A 27,900-nucleotide genomic window follows, 5' to 3' on the forward strand; every position below is an offset into this window, starting at 1 on the left:
TTTAAAATCATGATAATAGAGTTAAAAAATCTATTATATATATATATATATATATATATATATATATTTAATAGTCAGGTATTGTATAAAATATAAAAAAAACAAAATTTAGAGTTATTACAAGTAAAAATAAAGAGAGGGGTTCTTTAAAATTGATATATGACGTCATCTCATCTTCACCGGGTGAGGGCCCAGATGAAGAAAAAGCTCTCCGCTGCACTCTCCTCTTCCCTCCCCTCTCCGCCCATTCACTTTTCCATCCATTTCGTCTATTTGAATCTGAGGGAATCCGGGGGCTCACATGGCATTGTCTTCTTCTCCGGCGAGACCTCCAATTATCCCTCTCTTCTCACTCCTTTTTCTCCTTTTTCTCTTCCGCATCTCGTCTGTCTTCGCGGGCGATGTCTCACTCGATGACGACTCCGCTCCTAAGTCCGGAAATTGCAACAATCCCTTTGATTTGGTACTTTTTCCATTCTGTTATTTAATATTTCATTTGAGTCGATCTAATTTTGGGGTTGTTGATCATGTTTTTAGACTTGCGCATGATTTCTGAAAGGATTTAGCTAAAGTATGAACAGCGTTCTATAAGGCTATCTCATGCGACTGATTTTCAGGACTACAAATGGATACAAAGTAATTACTTTCGATTTGTTTGTTGTCTAATATTAATATCACCTGTACTTTTCAATTGCGATTCTGGTGAAAGTAGTTTGGATCAATAAGCTTTGTTGGAAAGGAATAATGCTTCATGTTTATATGGTTTCACTATTGCCTTCTACTAGGATGAATATGATTGCATTAAGGGTTGTTTCTAAAAGCTATTTTGCGAATTTCATGGGAGGGGTTCTTGACACCTCCTTGAATGAAATCTGTGTTTGCTTGTTCCTAAGAAGGAAGGGGTGAGGAAAGCCAAGCATTTCAAGTCCATTAGTCTGATTACGAGCGTACATAAAATCATTGCTAAGGAATTGGCCGATAGATTAAGGAAAGTCCTTTCCTTACTGACACAATTCTTTTATGGGGACAAATTTTCAAGCTCTTATTGCTGCTAATTAGGCTACTTACGGTTATAGGAGCCATAGTCAAGACAATGTTTTCTTTAAGATCAATTATGTCAAGTCTCATGACCACGTGGATTGGGATTTCATGAATAACGTGCTTTGTAAGAATGCTTGGGTTTTAAGTGGAGATCGTGGATATGCAATCATATTAAGATGATTAATTATCTTATCCTCATCAAGGATAAGTCGAGAGGTAGGATTCTAGCCTCCAAAGGCCTTGTTGATGGAGGATATTTTGAGTGGATTGTTTCCAAGGTAGAGGAGAAAAAAACATTCTTGAGGGATTTTTCACTAACAAAGAGGAGTCTTCTGTAAATCTTAGAGGCATTTTGAGTTCAGATAACATTGGAAAATGTCTCTAGTTTTTTGGCCCCTTTTATCAAGCAAGGTGTCACTCAGAATTGCAGTCGACAAGTACTATCTTCAGAAGATCCAAATTTCGTTTCATTAAAGGAAGCATTTATTCGTTGAAAGACCTTCCAACTTTTCGCTCTCTCTCTCTCTCTCTCTCTCTTTATGATGATGATTTGGATGTTGCTTTTGAGTTAGTTTGAGTAGTGTGGAATCAGTCCTACAACCTATTGAAAATACCTACTGTTATTGGTGTTGAAGATTCTTTTGTTGATGATTTAGTTTCATTATTTCAGTTGATAGTGAAAAAGGGATTCCTCTTCCTCCTCCTTCGTCAGTGCCTTGTAAATTCGCTTATCTTATTGAAGTTTGTGACCTCGAGATATGAGAAATTCTTTCCATGATTTCTTAAGGAAACTATTTTTGATGTTTGTTTGCGCACTTCTTCAAAGTCTTCGAAAGCTTTTAATTGGTGTTCTGCCATTTCCGCAGCTTGGACTGCGTGGTTCTCCCTTTCTTGTTTTGGGTCTTATAATAAATTATCATTTAAATATTGTTTAGTTGATGTAATTTTATTTTAATCGTTATTTTTTAATTTTAAATGAATTGGTAAAATAAAATTACATTACTATAAAATAAATGTTCATTTATTATTGACTATTATTTATTTTACTTAGTACTTGTATCGACATAGTATTTAGTAATTCATTTTAGTTAGTTAAAAATATGAAAGATTCTTGACTGTCTCTATTAAACAACATCAACTAGCTTCTGATTCTGATTTCAAACAACTTCAAGTAAACAACAATCAAATAATATTCTCATTTTGATCGATTTTATTTCAATTATGGTAAGTAAATAGAGTCTCAAAGGGGAAAAAAAGCTTTGGTGTTAGTTTAATGGGTCTTGGTCACTAAGGGTGAGTTTGGGATTGAAAGTTTAGCTCCCAAGTCCCAACAAGATTGCGCTGTTGTATCTCTTGTCCAAATGGATGTGATGCTTTTGTAGGACCTTGATGAGCCGAGGGACAAAACTATTGTGACTACTTACAGTCGTAACCTGAACAAGCAAGATTTGAATTTGACCTATGTGGCATTTTAGGAATGCATAAAATCTTCACACCCCAATTTATTTTCCATGTTTAACTCTTGGTTGATGATTGGTTCGTTGATCATTTTGAATGTTGGATCGACAATGTTTTTTTTCTGTAGTCTCTACGATGTTTCTTTAGCTAAAAGCGCTCTGCTTCTTTCTCCTTTTATTCAAGTGATCTTCCTTTGTTGACTCACTTCTGGGAGCGTTATCTTGCTAGGGAAGTAAAGAAGTTGTAGTCTTGAGTCTTTGAATAAAAATAGATTAAGTTGTAGTCTTGAGTCTTCTGGCATGTATTCATGAAAGCCTTTTATTCATTTATTTTTGCATCTTCTTGTCTACCTCCTCCTTTCTTTTATGCTCTAGAATATTATAATTCTAGAAAAGGTCAAATTCTTCTCTAGATTGGCAGTGGGGAGATCTAATATAGTGAATTTCATTCTCATAAAGAAAAAACAACATGATTTATCTAAAATGTCTTCCTTTACTGCTTGGACCTCAGTAATTCATCTTTATAGGCGCATGAGGATCTTGGATGCATTCTTTGGAGGTGTTCACTCTAGAAGTTAGGATTTTAAGAGTTGAGGTTGGTGTTGTATGACTTGTCTTTCCTACAAAAAGAAAGTTTAGGACGGAAGTCGTGAAGAGTTCAACACACCTTGGTGAGGTTGGTGCCAAAGCCACTATGACTCTGACTTTAGGAGGTTGTGTTGGTAGGAGTGAACAACATATGAGTGCTAAGGTACATGAAAGGTAAATGTGCAAAGTGTAATATGGTGTAGAGTTTAGTTGATCCCATGTAGGGCTGGTGTATGTAAGGAGGCTTCCACTATTGGGGAAAAATGCACCATGTACCGTGCTTAGCATTAGGTCTAGCAAGAGTTGCAAATTGCAAGTACAAGTCAAGTTTTATTATAGTGATGAACATCTAGATTGATTTTCTAGCTCATTCAAGCACCGCATATGCCATACCTGAATTTTATTTAGAGACCAAAGTGATGGAAGACAAATGAATCAACATAAGCAATTAATTAAACAAAAGCAAAGAGAAAATCAATGGGAAGATCCTAGGAAATTGATTTCACCAACCAAACATACAAATCAACGATTATCATTTATCCTTTAAGTCAAGAATGCACATATTTTAATTGCCTCTCTCAAGCACAATTATACCTCTTTGAAAATCATGAAGCTAATATCTCTGTTCAATTTCCTTAGCAAACAAAGACCTTTAGTCGATTTCTTTTAACAACCTCCATAGAAATCCTAAATCTCTGTTATTTCTTTTATTGCATTACTTTTCATTTACTGTCTTTTATTTTGACTATCGGAGTTTTTTTTCACTTGGCACTAGTCTTTTTTCACTACATGGATAAAAAGTTTTTTCTCTTCAAAAGAAAAAAAAAAAAGAGAAGAAAAGCAAATAAAAATGTTCAATCTCTGTTCTTTAAATTTCTTCAATCATGCTCCTAAGGTGCAATCTAAACCACCTCTCTCAAGCATAAGAATCAAATCTAAATTTGTGGATTTGTTATCAAGAGATTAGAAGTATGGCTCAGATAAATATGCAAATAGATTATAGAATAAATAATCAACTTAGTCAATAAATTAACTCATAACATCCAATGACTATATCAATCCTTAAGAACTAGAAATTTAGCTATTCATAAAATCCAAACGGTCGAAGTCCAATAATAATTTCATGACAAAACTAACAAAGTCAAAGAAGTTGAGGGAAGCTTGACAAAACTAGTGTGTTCGCATTGAGTATCCATTCCTAGTTCAATTTTCATGATCCTAAATCTTGAAAATCTCTTTTCTTGGCACTAAAATATCTTCTTGCCCTTCAGATTTGTTAATTTCCCATTTTTCTTTCTCCCTCAATGAATTCTCCATCATTTGTATCCGGATAAGCCTCACTTTATGAACAATTATGCTTAAATAAACGTCTCAATATTGTGCTTTATTTGATGCAAACTTCTCTATTTATTGTGTCTCGATGCACTAGGCTAGCATTGAGACTCTCCACACTCAGGTTAGGATAAGCGTGACTTCAAGCATTGAGATCAAGGAACATCTCAACACCACCCATTCGGTTTTGGAGCTTTATGTGTCTCTTGCACGGCTAAGGAGGGTCTAAGTCGCATCTTAGCGTTGCTTCCTTAGTTGTATACGTGATTTGTGTCTCGTGACTTTTCAGATGACTTTCTCCTCTAATTGGTGGCCAAGACATCCAGATTCCTTGAGACACTGTCTAATTTCTTTAAACATGATTGAGACGGTAAAAACCTTCGAAGGATTCTCTGGTTAAAATATCAATCTCCAAAAAACAGAGATCATGGGCATCAATATTAGATCATTGAAGAATTTGCTAGCATATATGGTTGTAAAAAGGGAGAATGGCCGAATATGTACTTAGGACTACCTCTATAAAGAAATCACAAATCCTTTTCCTCCTGGAAGATTATTATTGAGAAAATAGAAAGAAGGTTGTCAACATGGTCATCATGTTGTACTTAAAAAGGCAGAAGACTTACCTTAATACAAGCCACGTTATCCAACCTCCCTACCTACTACATGTCTCTATTTGAAATGCCACAAAAAGTGGCCGCGGATAGAAAGACTTTTCAGAAATTACTTGTGAAAAGATAGCGTACACCTTGTTCGTTGGAATATTATAAACCTCCCAACAGAAAAGGGAGGCCTTGGTCTTCTCTCGATAAGGAAGAACACAGCTCTCCTCGCCAAATGGATATGGAGATATCATCATGAAGAAAAGGCCTTATGGCGAAATCTTATAAAGGCTAAATATACTCCTACATCAAACAAAGATCACCCCCTCCATCTTCTATGAAAGGGCCTTGGAGGTACATAAAGAAACATCAAGATCTCATCACCAACTGAACTCGCCATAAGGTGGGGAATGGCGGAAGCACATCATTTTGGACCGACCCTTGGATTGAAAACACCACGCTAGCCTTGAAGTATCCACTTTTGTACTAGCTCTTTCATAGAAAAAAAGCCACAATTAAAGAAACGTGGAATGTTGTCAACAAATTTTGGGACCTGAAGCTTGGTAGGAATCTAAAGGATATTGAAGCAACGGAGTGGGCCGAATTAAGCCTTGATCTTGTCCCTGTGGTATTGTTAAACAAATAAGACTCACTAACTTGGCTCCCCAGCGCTGATGCGGCCTTTTCTACAAAATCCTTGATGATGGACATGGGGGAAAAAGTAGAAGCAATATATCCCACGCTAGCAAAGACAATATGGAAAGGACATCAACCTAAAAAGGTGAAGTTCTTCCTTTGGGAAATAGCGCATAAAGCCATCAACNAAGTTCTTCCCCGGGGAAATAGCACATAAAGCGATCAGCACAAGTGAAAATCTTCAAAAAAGAATGCCTTACATCACTCTCTCTCCAAATTGGTGTCCACTATGCAAGAAAGAAAACGAATCACAAAGTCACTTGTTTATACAACGCACATATGCTCAGAATTTCTGGACAACGATTCTTAATATATTCGGATGGCATCTCACATTTCCTAGGGAGGTAAAGGATTTTTAGAATATGGCCTTAACGTACCACCCTTTCAAGAATGGAAAAGCCCTATTATGGAAAAACCTCATCATGACTTTCTTTTGGAATCTGTGGAAAGAAAGAAATTAGAGAATATTTGCAGAAACGACGCAAACCTACACAAAACTTTTCGACAATGTTGTTTACCAAGTTATATCTTGGTGTAAACTATCTAATATTTTTACTTCCTATAGTTATACCTCCCTCATTGCAAATTGGGAAGGTAATTTGTAAACACCATGGAATATACATCCCTCTTGTAAATTTCACTCATCAATGAAATTGTCTCTTATAAAAAATTTCTTTAATTCTCCCTCAAATACTAACTCCCTGCCAAATATTTGATAACGTACATAATTCTGGTCTAGATAGCACAAAGACTAACAAGTTTAAGATATAATTATATATAAAAGTAGACCACAGTGTGCAAACATCATGAACAAAGTCTAGAGTACTTATGCGAGAATGTGTGAGGGGGTATGTGTGTATGATGTATGCCATACGAAGTACTTTTCTTTCAGGAAGTTAGATGGATATTTGTAGGTCAAGGTATTTGTTGAGATGCTCTGCTGGGTGGTGCAAATTGTCCTCTTATTGGATGTTTGAAAAATGGTTGAGTGGCTGGAGATGTGGCTGGCTGGAGAACATCATGGATTATGGGAGAGTTAGGTAGATGCATGAATATAACCATGCCAATTGGAGTTATCTAAAGGGGTATGGTGTATGTAAGGGGTGTGCTCCTATGTCTCTCTAAAAAGGTCAAATGGATGTTAGATTTTTGGTCCCTAAAAAGGAGCTATGAGAGATCGGAAGTGCGGCCTGGGTTGCATTGGGTCAAATTGCATGGCCTAAAGCTTGTTGGTTGTGACATTGTGTTGGACTGTGGAGAAGATCCACGCCCCTTTAGCGAGGTTGACGTGTACATTCATTTGCAAAGAAGTATTAGTGGAGATTTCAAGTCTTTGGGTTTCTATGATGGAAGAAGTTATTATTCACCCCCTTTTTAGTGTAATGGGAAAGTTTCTTGAACATATGCTTTGAAAAGATTAGTTCATTTATGGGTATAGTGGGTTCTGAGAGGAAGATTGGAGCTGGATATATGTTGGCATCTCTGTTCAAACTTGTGTTTAATTCTCTTTCAACATTCATGTTTAATTTTTTTGTGGCATTATTTTGTTTTTCATTCCTTTACAGCTGGAGCTCCTTGTTTGGCTTATATTTTTGTATGACTAGGTTTTATTTGTTCCTCTTGATGGAAGTATTTTACTTCTTAAAAAAACTATGCTAAATGACGAGATATTGACTGCCACATTTTTATAATGTTTTTGTGAGGTGAAGCATTTGAACTTCTGAAGGCCAAGCATCATAGTCATATTGATTTCCCTCTGAGCATAAAGAAACTAATTTTGTCTTTTTGTTGTGCATTTTTCAGGTCAAAGTTAAGAGCTGGGTTAATGATGCTGAAGATAAAATCTTTGTTGGTCTAAGTGCAAGATTTGGGGCTTTGGTGCCCTCTCAGGCTGAAGATGCTCCCAAATTGCCAGTTGTTGATATGAATCCTATAAATGGATGTTCTAGTTCTTCTTCAAAGGTAATGATTAATTATTCCTGCTGCCATGATTGTTAAATTGACGTTTAGCTTTATGTAACTACATTTGACACATTATTATACTTTTTGTCTATATGATGAATATATCTCAGTTTATTTTATAAAAAAGTGACATTATTATACGTTTTCTATAGTCATGATGATGTCAATTAGTGCTTTTGTATAAATTTCAACTGTCCATTGGAAGTCATCTTGATACTTTTAACCCATTTAGAAACCTTGTACATTCATTTTTCATTGTTTCAAGATTTCAATTGCAATTTAAACTGGTTCATGGACTTATCTAGTCTAGAACTACTCAGGTGTTCTCGTCATGGAGCATATTCTTTATTTTTATTTTTAAATTTTAAATTAAACCTGTTATTGTGGTTGCATATGTTTTCATGAGTTCATACGTTATTTGAAGTTAACTAGCTAATTGATTTAATCGGACTTCTTTGCCCTTTCAGTTTTTTGAGATAAACCTTTTAGACATAAATACGTTCATACTGTTCTTAATTGATGTGACATCGCTCTCGTGTCTTCCCTAGTTATTAATGCTTATAATTTACCACATTCTCTCTGCAGCTATCTGGAGCAATTGCCTTGTCTATACGTGGTGAATGCGACTTCACAAATAAGGCAGTAGTTGCACAAGCAGGGGGCGCTGCAGCCCTGTTGATAATAAATGACAAAGAAGGTTGACATCTTACTACAACTATGCAATTTTATGTTGGGTGCATAATAGATATTTTAGTCCTCTAGATTTAACTTAAGGGTAGATAGGGTCTTGGATCTAGAAGATGTTAGAAACACTTCCAATGAATAGGGGCAAGCTACTTAGAAAATGCAATAGAGTTTGTGCATGTGTTTTCAAATAAATTTATTTTCGTAGGAAAAACAATTTGGACACACCCTGTCGTTTAAGTTTGAATTTCAACCATGGCTTTCATTGTGTTTTTCTGACCTTATTGCTGCCCCCTAAACCAAAATTTTTTCAAGGAATGCTGCCTTACTAAATACATGCTTTGGGTGGAAAAAATCTTGAATAGAAAGGGCCATTTTGCCGAAATACCGAAATTGGGAGTAAATGGAGGTTTAAATAAGTTCGTATAACTGGTGGGTGACAATAGATACAGATGGTAGCATTTCCTCTCTCTTCTTTAAATACTATACATACGGATAGTACCCAAATTCTTCTGTTATTATCTTTTGCGAACACTTTCACAGTGACAAGTATGATATTTTAAGAGCACTTCAAGGTATAAAGGGGTTGTATAAGGTGGGTGTTTTTCGAAGTGCATTTTGAAAAATGGACTATAGACACCTAGTCAAAGTTCCCCAAATGCCCTCTTATGAGGAATGGATTAGAGTTAGAAACCTACTGATGGGTAAATGATCATCTGATACCTTCAAGAAAGTCGAGGGGTGATGTGATGGCCACATTTAGACAACCAACAAGACTCTCTCGAATGGATATGATGAAGGTCAATGGTTAAAGAAAATAAGAAGGGGTTTCTCCCATTCCTCGCATCATCATTAGCATCTCCAACCTTGGTCTATGTTCAACCATTTTTTTGACGCTGATTACTCCATTGGTTACTTGGATGGAATCCATGGAAGACCACCACCATCGACAAAGGAAGCTGTTGACACGCATGCTGCTTGTGAGTTCTCTCTTAACAAAGGAACATCAAGGAAAGTTACCCATGTGCAAACTATTCAGCCGTTCCATCGAGCTCCCAAAACTGATCATTCTTTGGTACTTGTTGCAGTGGCTAATAAAGAATTGCACCCACCTGGTAATCTTATTGAACTATTGCCCCCTCTCTTCTACAATCCTTCCCCCTTCATCTGAATTGCCTCCTACCCTATCTTGTTCTTCTCCTCAATCATTCAACACCAATGTGTACTCAACTCGTCTCAGCTCACAACATCATTATCTGCTCAAGCCAACACAACCTCCCCCTCTCTTATCAGACCTGCGTAAAAAACCCATTACCGAGATCGCACTACCGTTCTTACCTAACCCATCACCTATTTTCCCCTACTTGACCCAACAACTTTTTTGCCAGATCCATCTCTTAAGCCAGTTTTCATCCCTAACAATCGTGCTCGCCTATCTTATTATCCCCTTCTTCATCCCCCCTCCCTGCCATCTTTATCCACCATTTTCAAACCCCAAGACGCTGAACTATCCTCTCTTCACCTGGCCATTAAAAAGTCAACCACTGACCATTCTTCCCTCTTGCCTAATCCTTAACACTGTCCTACAGAAGTTTATTTTCCATCGCAAACCATAGACAGGTCCTAACAGAGAAATTGGGATCATAAGAGGGCTTGGACCATGGATGAAGTGAGTTCGTATAAAAGGACTTCCTCTAAGAACAAAATTTCTTAGGAAAAAAAAGTTTTCCTCCATTGACTGCCAGTTTATTAAGTTCATTCATTTGGAGCTCCCGCCATATTGTTTGGTTTTCCTTGGACACCATCAGATCATTGGGTTGTATTCTCATCATGTGGAACAAGTTAATCTTTAACATTTTGGAAGATATCCTTATCCTTAACCTTTCATTGGTTGACGGTTTCGACTATGGATTACAGGAATTTTGGACCAAATTCTCAATTGAGAGATCATAGTTCATTGATCTATTGGCTCTATTGAACCAAATTAGGTTATTGGGGTCATTTCAACATAACCAGGAGGTCCTATGCAAAATCCAACCACAAGCCACTTGCTTGAGGCATAAAGGTCTTTAACAGATTTATTGAATCCGTTTAGTTGATTGATCTTCCTCTTGTGAATGGGAAGTATACCTGGTCAAATAGTCAAGCCAGGATTCTCATCGATCAACTTTTAACTACTTACAGTTGCATGCACAAGTTTGAAAATGCTATGGTTTGATCAATAATACTCGTATTACCTCAATCACTACCCAATCATGCGGCTTTAAAATTCAACAATGTCGACCATCTCCCCACTCCTTTGTACAACTTTTATGAACTTGGTGGAATCAAACCCTTTTGATAGATTGACTCGGGCATAGTTTCATCCCAAAGCTTAAATAATTTAGACTGACTTTGATTGAAGGATACTACGAAAAGAGGGGTGAGTTTAGTTAATGCTTCTGCTATTGACACCAAGTTTGTGGATTTCCTTTCCAAGCTCTTCATGAAGGTAGAAAGAACGGAGATTTTTGCCTAACATCAATGATTGGAGTCCTATATAGGACCTACACATAAATACCTTGGAAGTTCCTTTTTTGAGGACGAGATTTATAAGGCATTAAAGGATTTGGGCTCCAAGATCCCTTTGACCAGATGGCTTTACGGATGAATTCCTTAAAAAGTCATGGAACCCTCAAGATGTGTTCAATGAACTTTTTAGGAATGCCACTATCAATTCTAGCCTCAATGAAACATCTGTCTAATTTCGAAAAAGAACAGTGCCAAGACAGTGGAAAAATCCATTCTTCTTTTACCTTTCATTGAACTAATAAGCCATGACTTCACCAAATTACTTTTTGCTTTATGGATTCTGTAGTGTGGGCTTGTTGTGTCTGCCTGCTTTGCAGCGCCTGTTAATTAATCTTTTCCATGATTTTTTATGGACATAAGGAGCGACTGTGACCATTAGAGATAATTTTTACCATGAGTTTATGGCTGGTAATGTAAGCTATTCATAAATAGTTGGAGGATTTGTCACAGATTTCACTTAACTAGGGGTGACTTCTGCCGCAGCAATCTTTAGCCATCACTGTCTTTATGAGGAAGATGATACCTAAACTAATAGAATAGCAGTACCATGTTGCTTGAATATAATCTAATACTCTGATTTCTCGTCTTTTGGATATTACACATCGACAGTATTTTCTCAAAGCACAAGCCATAGACTTTACAACCTGTATACTTTTTGGTTCTCTTTTCTTAGCTTTCTTTTTGTTTTTTCCCCACTATTAAGTTCGAACTTTCTGTTTTTTTTTCAACATTGAGTATACTTTATTTAGAAGTAAAAAATAAAAGATAAATACTCTCTCTCTGACATTTTGATGTATTTGTTATATCCTTAACCCTGACATAACTTGCTTGGACAGAGCTTTTTAAACTACAGTGTAAAATTTGAAGAGAAACTTTCACGACTATGCAGTATGTTAAGTCATGGAAATTTCTTAATCTTGAATGTATGAACGTCTTCTCATATATTACTTTTATTTAGACTTTGCATTTTTTTCATGTTGTGTATCGACCCTAAATTTTCTACTTAACCTAAGTTTGCTACTGTATACCTATCATGAACATTTAATGCGGCAATACTTCAATTTAAACTTTATAATAAAATTAACCTTAGTCTTGCATGCTTCATTTAAGGCCCTTAAACAAACTAATACAAGTTGAAATAAAAAGAAAAACAATACAAAATAAAATGTCCTATACTAACCTATATGTTACTAAATGGAAATGCAATTAACCTATGCTAACCTATAGTCTACTAATACTTAAATACGAAACTATCTTAAGCATGTGCCACGGTCTCGTAGTTGTGATGCCACCGTCAGCCGAACAGAGGAGTCTTGCCTTTACCTAAAAAGTAGAGTAGCACATGGCTTGAGTATTTTAAGAAATACTCAGTAAATGACCTCCCCTATCGGGGTTAAATGCAAACACATAGAGTTTCATGCATGGGACCTATCATAATAGTCTATTTTCCTACAACGGCTTTCTTAACGAGCAACTTGGATGTGTACTTAATTTCCCTACACACGGTCCACATGTGCGAGTATGGACACACCAGTTTGTTTGCACACCTCCTGGGCCACTTTCTGGTCTGGCAAGCATTCTTTGGTAGCTGTTGATGTCCGACACCTGTTAGGAGTGGTGACCGTCACGACAGGATTATGACAAACATAATAAACGTTACCCTGCCTAGTAGTGTACACGTTTGTTCTATCGTGAAGGAATAGGGGTATCCCTCGATGCATGAGCACACAATAATGCATGAGGTCCCAACATTTTTCCACTTTTATTATCATTAGTACAACCCCGTTAGTGTCTCGTTCATATCATATTGTTTTCATACCATTTCTCATAACATTTCTCATACTTCTCATGCGTATGTCGGGGTTGTATTTCATGCTAGTTTGTAGTTTTGCATGTCAATCATACCATATCATTCATGTCACATATCGATCATATCATAACGTTTTCATGCTTTCAAATAGAATAATCCATATCGTGCATATATCGTATCATATATCATAACAGTCACATAATAATCCCGAGCATGTCGTCCACATGCCATATCATAACATAACATATCATAAAGCATATCAGTTCATCAAATACAGCATAACAATCACATTGCATAACGTTTACATATCATTTCATAACAATTTGCATATACGGCCTATGACACGTGCGAAACCACGAGCACATGTCATAATACAACCCACAATTATAACCAACGATGGTAGAGCCACTTACATGGTTGACCTTAGCTAGCGTTCTCCTTAATTCGAGTATATTAGCTCCTGTTCCTCGAAAGTGCTCCAAACTATCGTCGGTTGTCGTTTTCTATTAGGTCGTTCATCGCCTTTTGTTAGTATTTCACAATTCTAGCATAAATTCAACTTAATTTGTGAAATAAGACATTATAATGACCTCAATTACCTTACTTAGGGTCAAAACTAGGTTCGAGAGGGTAAGAACGGTGAAAAATGGCTATTTTTCCCTTTACCGAGTCGAAGGAGCCGAATTTGAGCAACGGAGCCAAGCTGAACTGTCTAAGACAATTGAGTCGAAGGGCTGCTCTTTGCAGGTGGTGACACGTGGCGCAATAGAAGGCCGACGCGTGTGTACGCGGCTTCGGGTCAAGGCGCGGCTCGCGGGTCGTAGGTTATTACGGTCATGCTTGTCCAAGATGTGCTGCTTATGGCCGCATGGTAGATGTCGTGGTCTTGCTTGTCCAAGATGTGTTGTCCATGGTTGCATGCCCGTTCCAAACCCTTTTTACATGCTTTCATCCTAGATAGGTCTTTACCATTTTATGCTGGGTTAATACGGGGGTGTATGACCGTTCACCAAAACCATGTCTACACCCGCCAGGGCTAAAATGCCCCAAAATGTACTATAGGGGGATATGACTAGTAGTCACTACTTCCTACCCTGAGTTATATGCTATTTAAACTGTGTTATTTCTATATTTGTTTATAGTCATATAATGTTGCTTTCTTCAATTCTTCAAATCGTTTTCAAATGTATTTCCTCGCTCACGTTTTCTAAACATTTTCTCGCAACGTGACTCGAGGCCCGAGCATATGCCGACATTGTCTGTGACGTCCGAATTTCTCATGGCTGACTTGTTCACTTGGTTAGAACAAGTGCCGCAAAATCACTGTTCTGCTATCGCAAGAATGCGATTGTGACACGGGTCACGACTGTTGCAAGTCGCCTGGGCTGGCTGTGTGTATTGGGTTGTAACTAGGCCTCGAGAAATTTGGTGTGGGCTGCAGGCGTTCGATCGCTATTGGGTTGCAGACGCGACGGGCTGAGGAGTGTGATTGGGCTTTGGGTGCGTCTTCAGGCCGTGTTTCTGTCGCAGGCTTAGCCCGAAGGTAATTGGGTCGTGAATAGAGAGATTTGGATATAGGGTTGTTGATTGGGTATCCGATCCGAATCCGACTTGGATCCACGAGCTTCGTCTTCTTCACCCGAGATTTCACGATTTTTCCTCCGCTGGACCTATTATGCTCATTCTTCATCTACAAAATTGGATAGACTCAGTTCAACCATCATTTCATGTGTTACAAGCTGATTCGATTAAGGAAGGACCATTTGGAGCTTCATAAGTGAATATGTGCATGGTTGAAGTAGCAAATGAAGTTGCAAGCATCATTTTATGAGTTGTTAGAAAACTTTATTTATTTTTTAATTTCATAAAGTTTGTAATGGTCAAATTGACTTCGTCTTTTGTGGAGATTTAAGGGGATCGAGATTAAATCCTGGCCACTAACTTCTTCTTCTGTGGGAGACTATAAATACCCACAAATTATTATGTAAAAATCTTTGTGATGAATGAAATCGATCTCTCTAGTTGAGACTTTCCTCCTTAGAAATCCGAGCATCATTATTTTCATTTCTAAGTTTCATGCAATTCTTGGGGTAGATTGCATCCGAGCCATTCAATCAAGCTTTGATCAAGTTCGATTGTGAAGTGATTCAATTAAGTTCTTGAGGTAGATTGCATCCGAGCCATTCAATCAAGCTTTTATCAAGTTCGATTGTGGAGTGATTCAATTAAGAACAAGGTTTCAAATCTTACTTCTAAATCTTTGATCGTAAGAAGTAATCTAATTTTAGCCTGATCTCTTGGTTGATCCGAATTTTGTATAAGGGGGTGTTAATTTCTTTGATTCAAGGGTTCTTGCTTGAATAAAAGCTTGGATCGTTAGGTTGAGGATTAGGGTTGCCTTATCATCTCTCCTCCAATTCGATGACGTTTTCGATGGTTTCTCGACCGCCGTGGCGCTATTTCGGTGTACCTTCCAACCTCACAACGTCACCGGTCTGATTGAGTGCCTAAGAATGTAGATTCGTTCCATTTTTCCCAACTTCCCAAACCTTCAGATCTCGCCGACGACTTGCAATGGGTTTTCTCTCTCTCTTTCCCGTTCTCTCTCTCACTCTTTTCTCTTATTTTTCCTTGTAGGTAGGCTTTGGAGTGTGTGGTAAGAGGTTTAGGGGTTGTTTGGAACACTGTGGACATTGAGTTTCTTTGGTTGGGCTCGCCGGATTTGCTTCGGATTTCTCTCTCTCTCTCTCTCTCTCTCTCGCTCGTTTCCTCTGTGTTTCTCCCTTGTAGGGTGTCTGGAGCGTATGGCAGAGGATGAGAGGTGTTTTTGGTTTTGTCTTGGTGAAGCGGGAGTGTCGGGAGGGAATGAGACCGAGTTGGGCGCGAGAATTCCGGCGCCTCGCCGGAATTCTCGCGCGTTTTCGTCGACCGCGCAAATTTTATTTTATTTTCCCCTGCTGTCATTACATGTTGTTTTCTGCCCATGATATATTTTTCTAATGCTAGTAGAAGCATTATTTCTGTCATCTTAATGAATAAAGAACTATATGCCCATATTTTCTTTTATTTTTTCTCAACGAAAGTCTGCTTTTTTCCTTAAAAAAAAAAAAAAAAGAAAAATGCAAAAAAGAATAAGAGCTGTAGTTTATCCTAAGTGCTTTTAACTCTCCATCTATGTTCATAATGCTTGGTTGAGGAATCTAAAAATGTAATTTATATATGTAAAGAAGTTAACAGGCTACATGTTCTGATGGGTTTATCAACTTATTTTTAGATAATGAATTTGGAAACTGTTTCTCTGTTGATTTAGATCTTTACAAGATGGTCTGCTCTGAAAAAGACACCTCTCTCAATATTTCAATTCCTGTTGTGATGCTTCCCAAGTCCAGTGGAGATGCTCTTACCAAATTAATAACTGACGGAAAGAGAGGTGAGCCTTTCTATTTATGCAGATTCGAAGTTCATTGAAAAACATGATCTGTATGTGTTCTTGCTTACTTGGTATGTCATATTTAAGATTAAACCTTAAGCTAAAAATGGTTGTATTGTGTATATATATAGATAAATATGCCAAAATGATTGACTTGAATCCTGCAAAATAAGAGGGCAGCCGGCTCTAAACCCTTGGGATATTTGAAATGGCCACTGATTTTAGAACCAATTTTCTGAGGAATTTGGGCGAGGTGACCTGTTACAGGTGCCATAATTATGCCTAGAAAAGTAGAAGTAGGGGTATGGCCATACAACACCTTAAAAAGGAGTCATCTAAATGGAAGTATGAAGTATGATTAGAGATGCTGTTTAATCGAACTCTGTCTAAGCTATCCATTGAGCCCATCGTTTTGGATTGGTAGTGGTTGTTTAGGATAGTAAATTGGTTTTCAAACCATAACTATCAACCATTGTTTGCTTCTCGAGTTGGGGGTGATACATTGTTCCTCACTTGAATTAAGTACCCTGACATTTTAGTAATTTCTCAAGGAGCAAAGAACTCATAAATCTTGCTTGGTTGGCCAAGGAGGCAAACTACCTAAGGAAAAATTTGGGCACTATAACAAGAAGGATATGGTTTTTGAAGGGTGAATACATTGGGTTTAATTTTCTAAGAAGGGAATACATAGGTTTATTTATGGAAGCTATCAACCACCATGAGAATTAAAGACCACGGGAGGTGAATAATTACTTCTCCTTTTTTCTTCTCTTCTTTGCCTTCGACACCTTGAAAACACTGAAGAACTACTAGAGAATCCAACATAAGTAAACACTCTGTGGAAAGCAAAGTTATGAATCATAACTGCATTTCGAGACACTCAAATAATTATTTTGTTGGTAAATGTTGTTTTCAAATAACGTGTCAAGTTCTAATTGTCTTTACAGTGGAACTTCTATTATATGCGCCAAAGCGTCCAATTGTGGACTTCTCTGTTGTGTTTTTGTGGATGATGGCTGTTGGAACAGTTGCATGTGCTGCACTTTGGCCAGAGATCACTGCTGAGCGGACTGAGGAGCGCTATAATGAATTATCAGCGAAGGTGCGCTCATAATATTTCGTTGTGGGAGAACAATATACTGCATCTAGATGTAAAGAAATTTTTGATAATTCGATTACTTTTTTATCCATAATTTGGGCTCTGATTGATGTCAAGATCATGCATCTGAATGAGTACTCAGTTTTTGTTTTATTTTCTTCATGTTTTTCTGCAAATCATGCCTAGAAGGCGTAGGTTGCTTTGCAATGGGGAATGAATATTTGTTTCCAGGTTACTCTAGATTGAAAAATCTACCGTCTGTATTTGTAGATTGCACGTCACTATGAAATTTGTAGCTTAAGTGTGGACTTGAAGGATATGAATGGTTTTTCCGTCGTATTCATTTTATATTTCTACCTTTCACTTGGTTAGATCTTCTTCTTCTGGAATGATTTCCTTTTTCTCTGGAAATTATGCTTTGTTCCAATCTTACGAACAGCTCTTTTTTTTCTACCAGGAATCTTCCAGTCGTGAAGCAGCCAAAGATGACTTTGATGATGAAACACTCGATATTAATGCAAAGAGTGCAGTAGTATTTGTCATTACAGCATCTAGTTTCTTGGTGCTGCTATATTTCTTTATGTCTTCTTGGTTCGTTTGGCTGTTGATTGTTATGTTCTGCATTGGTGGTGTTGAGGTAATGACAATAACATTGCATGTATATTTTGACAACTGTGCTAAACTAGGATAATAATTTTTTGTTCCAAGGAAATTAGCATAATTTTGGAAATATAGTTTCTTTTCCTGATTGATCCTCAGCCTTGGGTGTAACCTCACATTTTCTCCAGCAAGGATTATACTTTCATATATTTATTTATTGTCTGAGAAGAATGGAGCATGAAAGAATCTACATTTGAGGGCTACGCTGTTATTTTTGTTACATTTACTTCTAAAGTTGTGATCTTGTAGTGCTTGTGCATTTCTCCAATTCCTGCCTGTCTTATTATTTGATAAATAGGTATTTGTTTGTTCAGAAGGAAATTTTATTTGTTAATAAATTGTTTCATAAATAATTTTTCTTTTCAAACTTTCGAATGTAGTACAAAAAGTTCTAGGTCAGACTGAAACCACCATCTGTTAAGAAGGTAATTTCGGTCATGAAATCAGGATAATGGACGATCTTATAAATGGAAAAAAAATGAACCATTGTTTTATAAATTGGACTTCTCTAATACTTGCAGCTGTTGCTTTTGTGCATGCACGATTTATGCATATCCACTTGAATTTTATTCTTGACAAGGCTTTACTGTGGGATAGCTTAGTCGTTTTTATGAGATTAGTTTCTGTCTATTCCATGCAAATATTTTCTTTTCAAACCGGTGGTCATTTTGTGTGGCTTTATATTGCACATTGATATTTTGCAGCAATCTGGTCACTTAAATGTGTTTGATAGTTTGTAAATGTGTATCTTTCAGGGTATGCATTCCTGTATATTAGGACTGATATTAAGGTATGCTTGCTTGCATATTTCTTCCTGCTAAATTTTTTATGAATTTCATTCTATAATTTTTCTTCTCTCTATAATTTATTAAGCAGAAAAGGCAAAAGTTGTGGGCAGAAGACTCTGAATTTGCCTTTAGTAGGGGAGATCTCTGTGCTTTCACTTGTTGTGCTGCTTTGTTCCATGACTTTTGCAGTCGTTTGGGCTCTGAATCGGCGTGCATCATATTCTTGGGTTGGTCAAAATATCCTTGTAAGTATACTTTCTACTTTATTTTTTATTTTATTTTATTTTATTTTATTAAGTTCTTCTAATTAATCGATGATGGAGGTGGGAGAGTTCTTTCATGGGTATTTTTGGAAACAAAAGGCCATGTATATCTACTTTCTTTTTTTATTTGGAGATGAGAAATCATTTGAATTCAAATTGGTAAAAATATTAAAGTTGATATAAGTATTTATTGTAATTAATTAGCTAAAGTTTTTAGGTTAACGGGTGATTTAATATGATATCAGAGCAAGAGATCCTGTATTTAAACTCTTGGAATACTTTTTCCTTCCTAATTAATATTGAATTCCACGTGTTAGGTCTTCTACACATTTTTAAGCCATAAGTGATGGAGAGTGTTAAATTAGTGATATAAATTTACTGTAATTCATTAGTTAAAGCTTTTGAGTTGATTGGTGATTTAACGTATATTTAATTATTGATATAATTAAATTGAACATAATCCATCCATTTAAACTTTAGGATTGATTGAGAACTGAACATGGTATCAAAGCAAGAGGTCCTATGTTCGAACTTCTGTAATGGCATTTCCTTCCCAATTAATTATTTGTTGGATCTTTTACAAATTTTCAAGTTCACAAGTGAGTGGAGGGTTAAATATTGATGATAATTAAAATTTTCAGAATCGATCAGCTTTAGCATTTGGAACGTGGTATTTGTCTTTAAGATTACGAGTTTTACCTTTAGTGGTTTCCTAATGAAGGTATTAATGCTTTGGGTTTTTCTAGATAATATCAAATGCTGTCGGGTTAGTTCCCACGTATGATGTTAGTCAAGTTTATATATCTGTTTTGGTTGTAATGCTCCTAGTTGAGCTTGTTCTTTTGTTTCATTTTTGTTCCTTTTCTTCTTCACTCCCTCGGGACTCGGGAGTTCGATTCCTGAACATGAAAAAAAGAAAAAAGAAACAAAAGAAATCAAATGCTGCAAGGCTAGTTCTCACATATAAGTCAAGTTACATGACAAGGAAGGTCCAGACTCCTACGATTATAAAGTAAAGTGAGCTTACCTTTGGTTTGTTGTCATCAATGGTCACAATGCTGTCTAGGATCTAGAAGAAAGGAGTGTGGGTAATAACAAAAAAGAAATAAGAAAAGATAGTGGTCACATATATGATGGGATACTTGCGTTTAATGGTGAATGGGATAATGGTAAGAGTATGTGCCTAATATCAGATGATGAGGGAATATGTGCTTTACATCCCCCAAAGCCAAGGACTAGGAAGAGACCCATTTTGGCAGGAATAGCTCAAGAGCTAGCTATCGAATTGTGAAATCAGCAGCAGAGCCACATTTACCAGGGGAACTGCCCCCATTTTACTCATTTGTACATTCCGCAGTTTTTTTTTCTGAAACTATGCTGCTTCACTCTTTATGTCCTCAATTTCAGTGTATCGATTTTAATTTGTCTGATTCTTCTTAATAGGGTATTTGCCTGATGATAACAGTCCTGCAGATGGCCCGATTACCTAATATTAAGGTATCCCAAAAAGTTCATTGATTTGGTTCATATTTCAAGGCCCTTACAATCTTAATTATTTCAGGTAGCAACAGTGCTTCTTTGCTGTGCATTTGTCTATGACATCTTCTGGGTGTTCATATCACCAGTAATTTTCCATGAGAGTGTAATGATTGCGGTAAGCATTATTTCTTTTTTCTGTATATTTACTTTAGAATTTAATTCCAAATAAAATTCAAGTAATGTTATGATATAATATTTGTAAGAGAATGAAATGAACGGGTTTCGAGTAGCATGTTTTGGATGCCACCTCTGTTTTAAGCCAAGTTTTGGGTTCTCTTGTTGTAGGTGAAGAATTTGGCTTGTTCGGGTTTACTATTCTTTCTTTGTGGCACTATATTTGAAGCTTACTTGTTGGTTGTATCTTCCTAGGATGTCTCTAGCTAGAAAATAAGGATGACCAAGATTGGACAGGATAGCTTCCTTAATTGAATATAAAATTGATTTTCCTCCACATATTTGTTTGTGAGAAAGAATTTTATTCTTCTTTCTTTCTCCCCCGTCCACCTTTTATTTCACAAAGAAAATAGCTTGATTATGAATATCCTTCGGTTACTATGCGTTCCAGTTTTACCCCTCAAAGCCAAATAATTATGGATTGAAGCTTCCAAGCCCACTATTTAGATATTTGGTTAGAAAGGAACTAAAGGATTTGGTTGGATGCTTCTGAGATATCAATATCAAAGCTTCTCGCAGGTGTTCTTTATACAAATTATTTGTTGGAGAAGAGAGCATTTTCCCTCCGGATAGAATATATAAGATATAAGATATTAGCTTTCTTTTTCTTAATGGCCATAATCAGATGAAAGAAATAGGAAATTATATCACCATCTTTCAACCATTTGGTCTTGTGTTTCTGTCTCCGAAGTGTCTCTTCCTTAGCAACCAGAGAGAGAGAGAGAGGCTGCTCTTTCGAGGAATTCCTCAGGATTTTGTTTTTGGGAAGAAGGTCTCTATTTTCCCCTTGCTATCTACTCTGGCATTTGAGTAATAGTAATAAGGTAACTCTAATCCTCAGTCCAATGATCTAAGTTTTTGTTAAAACAAGAACCCTGAATCAAAGAAATCAACCAAGAGATAAGACTAGAATTAGATTACCTTTTAAGATTGAAGATCTAGAAGCAAGATTTGGAACCTTGTTCTAAATTGAGGCTTGATTGAATCGAACTTGATCAAGGCTTGATTGAATGACTCGGATGCAATCTACCCCAAGAATTGCTTGAAACTTAGAAATGACAAAGATAATGACAAAGATGATGCTCAAATTTCTAAGGGTAAAAGTCTCAATTTGAGATCTCAATTTCATTCATCCAAAAAATCTCCCTTTTACATAGTTATTTGTGGGTATTTATAGTCTCTCCACGAAAAAAAAACTTTCAATTCTTCAAATGCTGGCCATAATTTACTCCCACTCCCCTTAAATCTCCACAAAAGAAGTTAATTTGACAAATAACTTCCCACCCTTTTGCCCACTACAAGAATTATAAAATTAAAAATAATAAATAAAGTTTTGTAACAACTTATCAATCAACTGCAATTTATAGCAACTTCATCCGCTACTTCAACCGTGCAAATATTCACTTCTGAAGCTCCCAATGGTCATTTTTCAATCGAATCAGCTTGTAACACATGAAATAATGGTTGAACCGAGCCTATTCAATTTTGTAGATGAAGAATGAATGCTTGGTGAATCTTCTTATCGTGTAATAGGTCCAGTTGGAACATTTGGAACACCGTAATTCTTATCAAAAAGTCTATTAGGTTAGATTCCTATTAAACATTAAATTGAAAACAACCTATTAGACACATTAATGGGGTTAGTTTGTATATCTCATGCAATTTCTTTCTACTTCAAAAGTTATTTAGTAATTCTAGTTCATTTCTTTGGGTATGTTCAACTAGTTCACACTATAATTCCCAAGATTGCACTGAAATTTATCCGACTAAAGCTTGCCCTTTTAAACAACCTTATGCTGAGTCTAGTATTAGATATAGATAGAATATGTTTGTTCCTTCTTATTTTCTTATAATGATGCATTTCAACGAAATGCGAAAGCATCTCTTATTCTCTATCTCTTAAATGGTGTGTGAAACTCGAGTATTTTTTTTTTCTGTGGATTTATGAATTATAAACACGAAGGTCTTGTGTTTTTTTGGCATTAATGGAATTCAATCCATGGTATTCAGTCTCTTAAGACCTATTTAGGGTGCTCAAATTTAGAGTTAAAAATAAAGGTAGGAGCAATTGTTTAATCTAGATCGGTTTGATTTTGATCCTAAACAAGATAGTCTAGCACCTCCGAAACTAGTTCAGTCCCCCGTAGGAGCTGTTTTTTTATTTATGATGCATCTACTCTGGGGGTAGATAGGAGTTAATCCATAATTATGTTGGATTCTTTTGTAACTTTTTCAGGTTGCCCGAGGGGACAATAGTGGTGGAGAATCAATTCCAATGCTTTTAAGGGTTCCTCGCACCTTTGATCCTTGGGGTGGTTTCGATATGATTGGATTTGGGGATATACTCTTCCCTGGGTTGCTTGTTTCGTTTACTCACAGGTACTGATGTCACATACATTACAATGTCTCTGTTGTACTGTTTGTTATCTCTTGTATGTTTTACAATATATTAATTATTATTATTCTTGCCATTTTACCTGTCTCGTCCACATCAATTCTATCCCTCCAGGGAAAATAAACTCAGTTCTCGGAATTTTAATCGGAATTTTAAAAACAAAACGATAGAAGTAAACAAGTAAACCACTTAAATGGAAACCTGCTTGAACATCTGACTCCGACAATGTCTGAATCACGTGCCAAGTCAAGATATCAAATATTTGGGTCTTGAACAGGAATAAACTTGCTTGGGAGGGCATCACATTGAGGTTACAGCAGTGACCTCGTACATTCGTCTTCCACCTCCAAATTCTTTGTAGGACCTCCAAAAATGACCTTCGAGCGTTAGGTTTGTCGGTTGGTAGAAAGAGGCTGAAGTTGGGTTGGGTTCGCACAAATGTTGGGGTAGATTAACAGAAAACGTGCCTGACGAGGTGTCAAATCGAGTTGCGCAGGTGCCAAGTCAAATGTGTTTTTTCCCACTTCTTCACATGCACACTGCATCGCATTCTAATAGTTTTTAGGCCGGGTCGCATAGCTTTTGGGTTAGAAAAGAACACACGATATGCACTGCTTTCCTCTACACGTGTGCAGTCGTCCTCCTCCCTTTACAAAATCTTCGGCCATACTTTGGGTTTCAGCATCATTTTTTTCCTTCATTCGTGCCATCTTTTTTAACTACATTTGTGCTCAGAGTTTCACTGGATGCCGAGTTGGGATGTGCCGGTATAAGTTTGGTTGCTTCTTCCTTTTTGCTTTCTCTTTTTCCTTGCACTTGGGTGTAACTCGTCACTCTTTGAAGTATTCTTGCACGATTTCATGGCTTGCAATTTTCGTGTAATTTGTTTCTTCTTCACACTTCTTTTACTATACGAGATCTTGGGTTTGGGTAAATTTTTTATCTTCTTGAATTTTGCTCACATGGATACTCCATTGGGTGAACTGATTTTTTCCAAAGCATTATGAGGCCCTTCATCTCCTCATTGATTTCCTCCATCCAAATTTTGTTCAACTGCAAGCATCGGTCCATCTTGACGAGGCTTCCACCTTCGTTGGTCGTGAACCATATTATGTATAGGAGTTTCAAGTCTTGAACGTACTTCTAGTGCTGCAAAATTCCATTCTAGGCAAATTTATTGAAAATTATTCTCTGAAGGGAGGGTCCCTCTTTGTAACTAGGCGTGCATTGTTTGGCAATGAGCACAAGTCACATACCTCCCTCTTGCTGCGGTCGTCGACAAAAATTTCCTGGTCTATCTGCAGCAACCAACTTTGTCTCTTGGAAACTCTCTTATACCAAATTAGTGTAGCCTAAAGAGAGACTAATTCTTCAAGAGTCTAACCAAGATCTTTATTATCAATGAAACAATTATTGATTACAAGAGGGAAACCCTCTATTTGTAGGGAACTTACAACAAAATATTTAAAAATATTTAGAAGGAACTTAACGAGTAAACCAAGAATTACCTCAATTACTATGGTAATTCACTACATCAGAGGGTGTAAGTTTTTTCTGCAAGTTAAACTATTCACCTTCATTTGAATTCAACTTCTATAGTTAAGAAGATGCCTTGTGTCACAATCGCGGTTTCTAGGCAGCGGATTTGACGATTGTGCGGCACTCACTCTCAGCACTGAGTAAGTCAAAGCCTACTTCGAGTCACGTTGCCTACGGTCGAGTAACGTGAATACAAACCTCGGGTCTCAATTTTAAGAGAAGATTTTAGAAAGCGGGGGAGAGAGGTTTTGGAAAAAGAGTTTTGAAAGCAAGAGAGAGAGAGAGAGTGGTGTTATATAGCATGCAAGCAAAAAGGCAACAACGGCGGCTTAAACAGTATATAACTTTTCGGGTAGGGAGAATTGGACAATTAGTCGCATCCCCCTATAGTACATTTTGAGGCATTCATGTCCACTAGCCATGACTTCGCCAAAACGTCATACTCTTAAAGAAAACAAGAAAGAAATAATACAACATGAAAGCGGTAAAAGAAAGCAATAAAGTAGTACAAGGCAAGGGTTTCGGCGTGTCACGGGCATGCGGCCATGGGCGACATGCCTTGGACAAGCATGATGGTGACACCTTGCATGCTCCCAGATTAGTGGAGCACTTCTTGGACCACTCTTTTTTACTTTAACTTTGTAGGGGTTTCTTTTTTAGTTTCTTACTTCACTGGAGTTTCGATAAGCTTTATTGATTTGATTGAAGTAAAAACTTGTCTGGAGAAAAATATTAAGCACTGAAGCTATGGTATCCATGAGAGCAATATTTTCATATAGGAAATACATAACATAATCGTTAAGGCATCTATTTCCTCTCTGAGCTTACTTGAGGTCAGAGGTTCAAATTGATGACTGTGATACCCGAATATTCCCATCAGATAAGCAGGATTTGCATGATGAAAACTTAACCATGTTTTGCATTTTGAACTGTTAATAATAATATTCTGTATTTACGTTAATTTTTTTTTGTGTAACTCTGTTTTTTAGTTCGTTCTTTTTATGTTTTGTTTGTTGACCAGATTTGACAAAGCACTCAACAAAAGAAGGTGTAATGCATATTTTCCTTGGTTGGTTGTTGGTTACGGAACTGGTGAGTACCTATTCAGCACGGTTTTTTGATTTTCTTTTTCATGTCAGAGATGAGAACCTTCCTGGCTTGTTTAAATTTTCTTATTTGTTGTGGACTGTGTCCCCTGAGATAGGATTGCATGACTATTCAACAATATACTATTATCACCTCCGTTTTCTTAGTTTCTTTTTTCTTGAGACATGGCCTTAACTCAAAGACGACCACTTTTGTTAAAATATTACTATGTATCATCTCAATGTAGGATATCCTGCACATTTTTGCTCGGATCTGTGCAGCTAGAAGGCGGGCAGGGAATAAGACTGCTTCGATATTTCTGTGTCATCTTATATGACACCTAGGGTTTAAGAGGGTAGGGAGTGGTCGTTTGTGCACTAGGTATGAACAAGGAATGGCTCTTGGTAAAATAACATGTTCAAAAAATGCTTAAAAGAATCATTAGTTCTCACCAAGCAAAGGCATTTCTTCCTTTTCAATGGCTCATTTACTAGGAACTTCATGGTTAAACATGTTTGTCTTTTAGATGGGTGATCTTGTAGAAAACCTTTTGAGGAAGCATGCAAGAGAGAGCATGTGATAAGCCCCAACAATGCTAGATTTTGCAAACCTAGAGGTTCTTCTACAAAATTTCACAAATAAAGCTAACTTCACGAAGTAAAGGTATTTCACCTCTAAAACTGGCCAAAGAACGTCAACCAAATACTCTGATACCAAATGATAAGCGCCAACAACTTTGTCTTGCTTCTTGTAATTGCTCCTTCGGGTACATGCAATTGATTAGTATTGGATTCATATCAACATGCTACCACCTATTTGGTTTCAGAGGATAATTGTTCGTTTTTTAAAGCTACTCAAGCCAGCAGGTGGCATTTCTAAGTTGTTGAGGATACTAGGTAATGGTGGTGCTTATTAGGTCCCAAATTTGAGGTATTATGATTGATGTTGGCTAGAGAATATTTCATCCAAAGAAAAAAAAAGAAAAAAAAAAGAAAAAAAAGAGGAATATCGACCCCAAATACATTCCACCCCTCAAAACCTTTCTTCATAACCAATTTCATACGAAATTTCTTGGATATCGATATATGATGGTGGATCATGAAAAGAATCGAGAAAAAAAAATTAGTTTGATACAAAGAAAATATAAACAAGAAAATTAGGCATTAAAAATACAATACTTTGTGTATGCCTAATCTATGGCGGAGGAAAGAGGGAGAATTGCTTCAATAAGAGATAAAGGAGATTAGTTGGAAGGATAAAACTATCTTATACTAACTTGATCAGACATTATTTATCCAATAAGTATATCATGTGGCTGTTTGTGTTATCAGTTCTAGTTTGATAAAGTTTAGTTTTCACTAGGTACGTGAATACGAAACCAACTAGGAGATATTTTCACAAAGACGTTAAATGCTGCACGTTTAGACTTTCCTTGTGACAAGTTAATTAACATATAGCCACTTTGTTTATATATATATATATATATATATATATAATTGACTTGAAATCTTGTTGTCTATATATTACATAGTTCTCTGCCTGGTAGTTCAGAATGGTTATACTTGACCCCTTTTTGTTTAATGATATTGGATTAAACTTTTTCAGGTCTGGTGTTAACGTATTTGGGGTTATATTTTATGAATGGACATGGTCAACCTGCACTCCTTTATCTTGTTCCATGCACCTTAGGTAAACACAGTTTTGTTCTTTAGTACAAGTCTGAAAACTACAACTGTGGACGACCAAGTCTTATTTTGTTTTGATTTGGTTGGTTGCAGGTGTTACTGTTGTTTTGGGTTTTATGAGAGGGGAGATTAAACAACTTTGGAATTATGGGACAGAAAATTCCTTGGATAGGGAACCTTCTTCTGGAGAAGCTTGAAGTGTTAGCTCCCTCCCTTTCAAATGTAGGTGTGTAAAATAATGTCTTTTCGTTCTGTGGTGAGAAGGGCACTTGTTATGAATGGTAAGGGCTGTCTTCTTATAATTGTATCATCTTCGTCAACACTTGATGTATGTAAGGGGGGATTTAGTTCTTTAATTTGATCAGCTTGAACCCATGTGGCCATCAATTATAATTTGTTTTACATAATTCATATTTGAAAGAAAGAAAAAGAAGTTATACCACCATTTCTTTTTTCATTCAACAAGAACCATATTAGATGGTGAATGTATTTTGATGCC

At 36.7% G+C, this 27,900-nt stretch overlaps 1 protein-coding gene across 1 annotated transcript; it reads left to right on the top strand.

The window, feature by feature from the left end:
- The first annotated feature begins 177 nt into the window (after nt 1–177).
- Nucleotides 178–27,854, top strand: LOC111807595 (signal peptide peptidase-like 5). Its single transcript, XM_023693386.1, has 14 exons — nt 178–463; nt 7,520–7,678; nt 8,264–8,375; nt 16,054–16,173; nt 17,121–17,275; nt 17,730–17,909; nt 18,688–18,722; nt 18,809–18,965; nt 20,427–20,480; nt 20,545–20,637; nt 22,933–23,075; nt 25,652–25,722; nt 27,322–27,405; nt 27,495–27,854. Exons 1-14 carry the CDS (start codon nt 302–304, stop codon nt 27,596–27,598), a joined length of 1,629 nt encoding a protein of 542 aa, XP_023549154.1. The 5' UTR covers nt 178–301; the 3' UTR covers nt 27,599–27,854.
- Nucleotides 27,855–27,900: the final 46 nt, after the last annotated feature.

This window comes from Cucurbita pepo, chromosome LG12 (genome assembly GCF_002806865.2).
Source record: "Cucurbita pepo subsp. pepo cultivar mu-cu-16 chromosome LG12, ASM280686v2, whole genome shotgun sequence".
Taxonomy (NCBI): Eukaryota; Viridiplantae; Streptophyta; class Magnoliopsida; order Cucurbitales; family Cucurbitaceae; genus Cucurbita; species Cucurbita pepo.

What these genes read in the sequence shown, in the direction of transcription:
- LOC111807595 (XM_023693386.1), top strand. Translation starts at nt 302, where the DNA reads ATGGCATTGTCTTCTTCTCCGGCGAGACCTCCAATTATCCCTCTCTTC. An exon ending in GTTCTAGTTCTTCTTCAAAG is followed by an intron (nt 7,679 to 8,263) that starts GTAATGATTAAT and finishes TTCTCTCTGCAG; the next exon opens with CTATCTGGAGCAATTGCCTT. An exon ending in CTTGTTTCGTTTACTCACAG is followed by an intron (nt 23,076 to 25,651) that starts GTACTGATGTCA and finishes TTTGTTGACCAG; the next exon opens with ATTTGACAAAGCACTCAACA.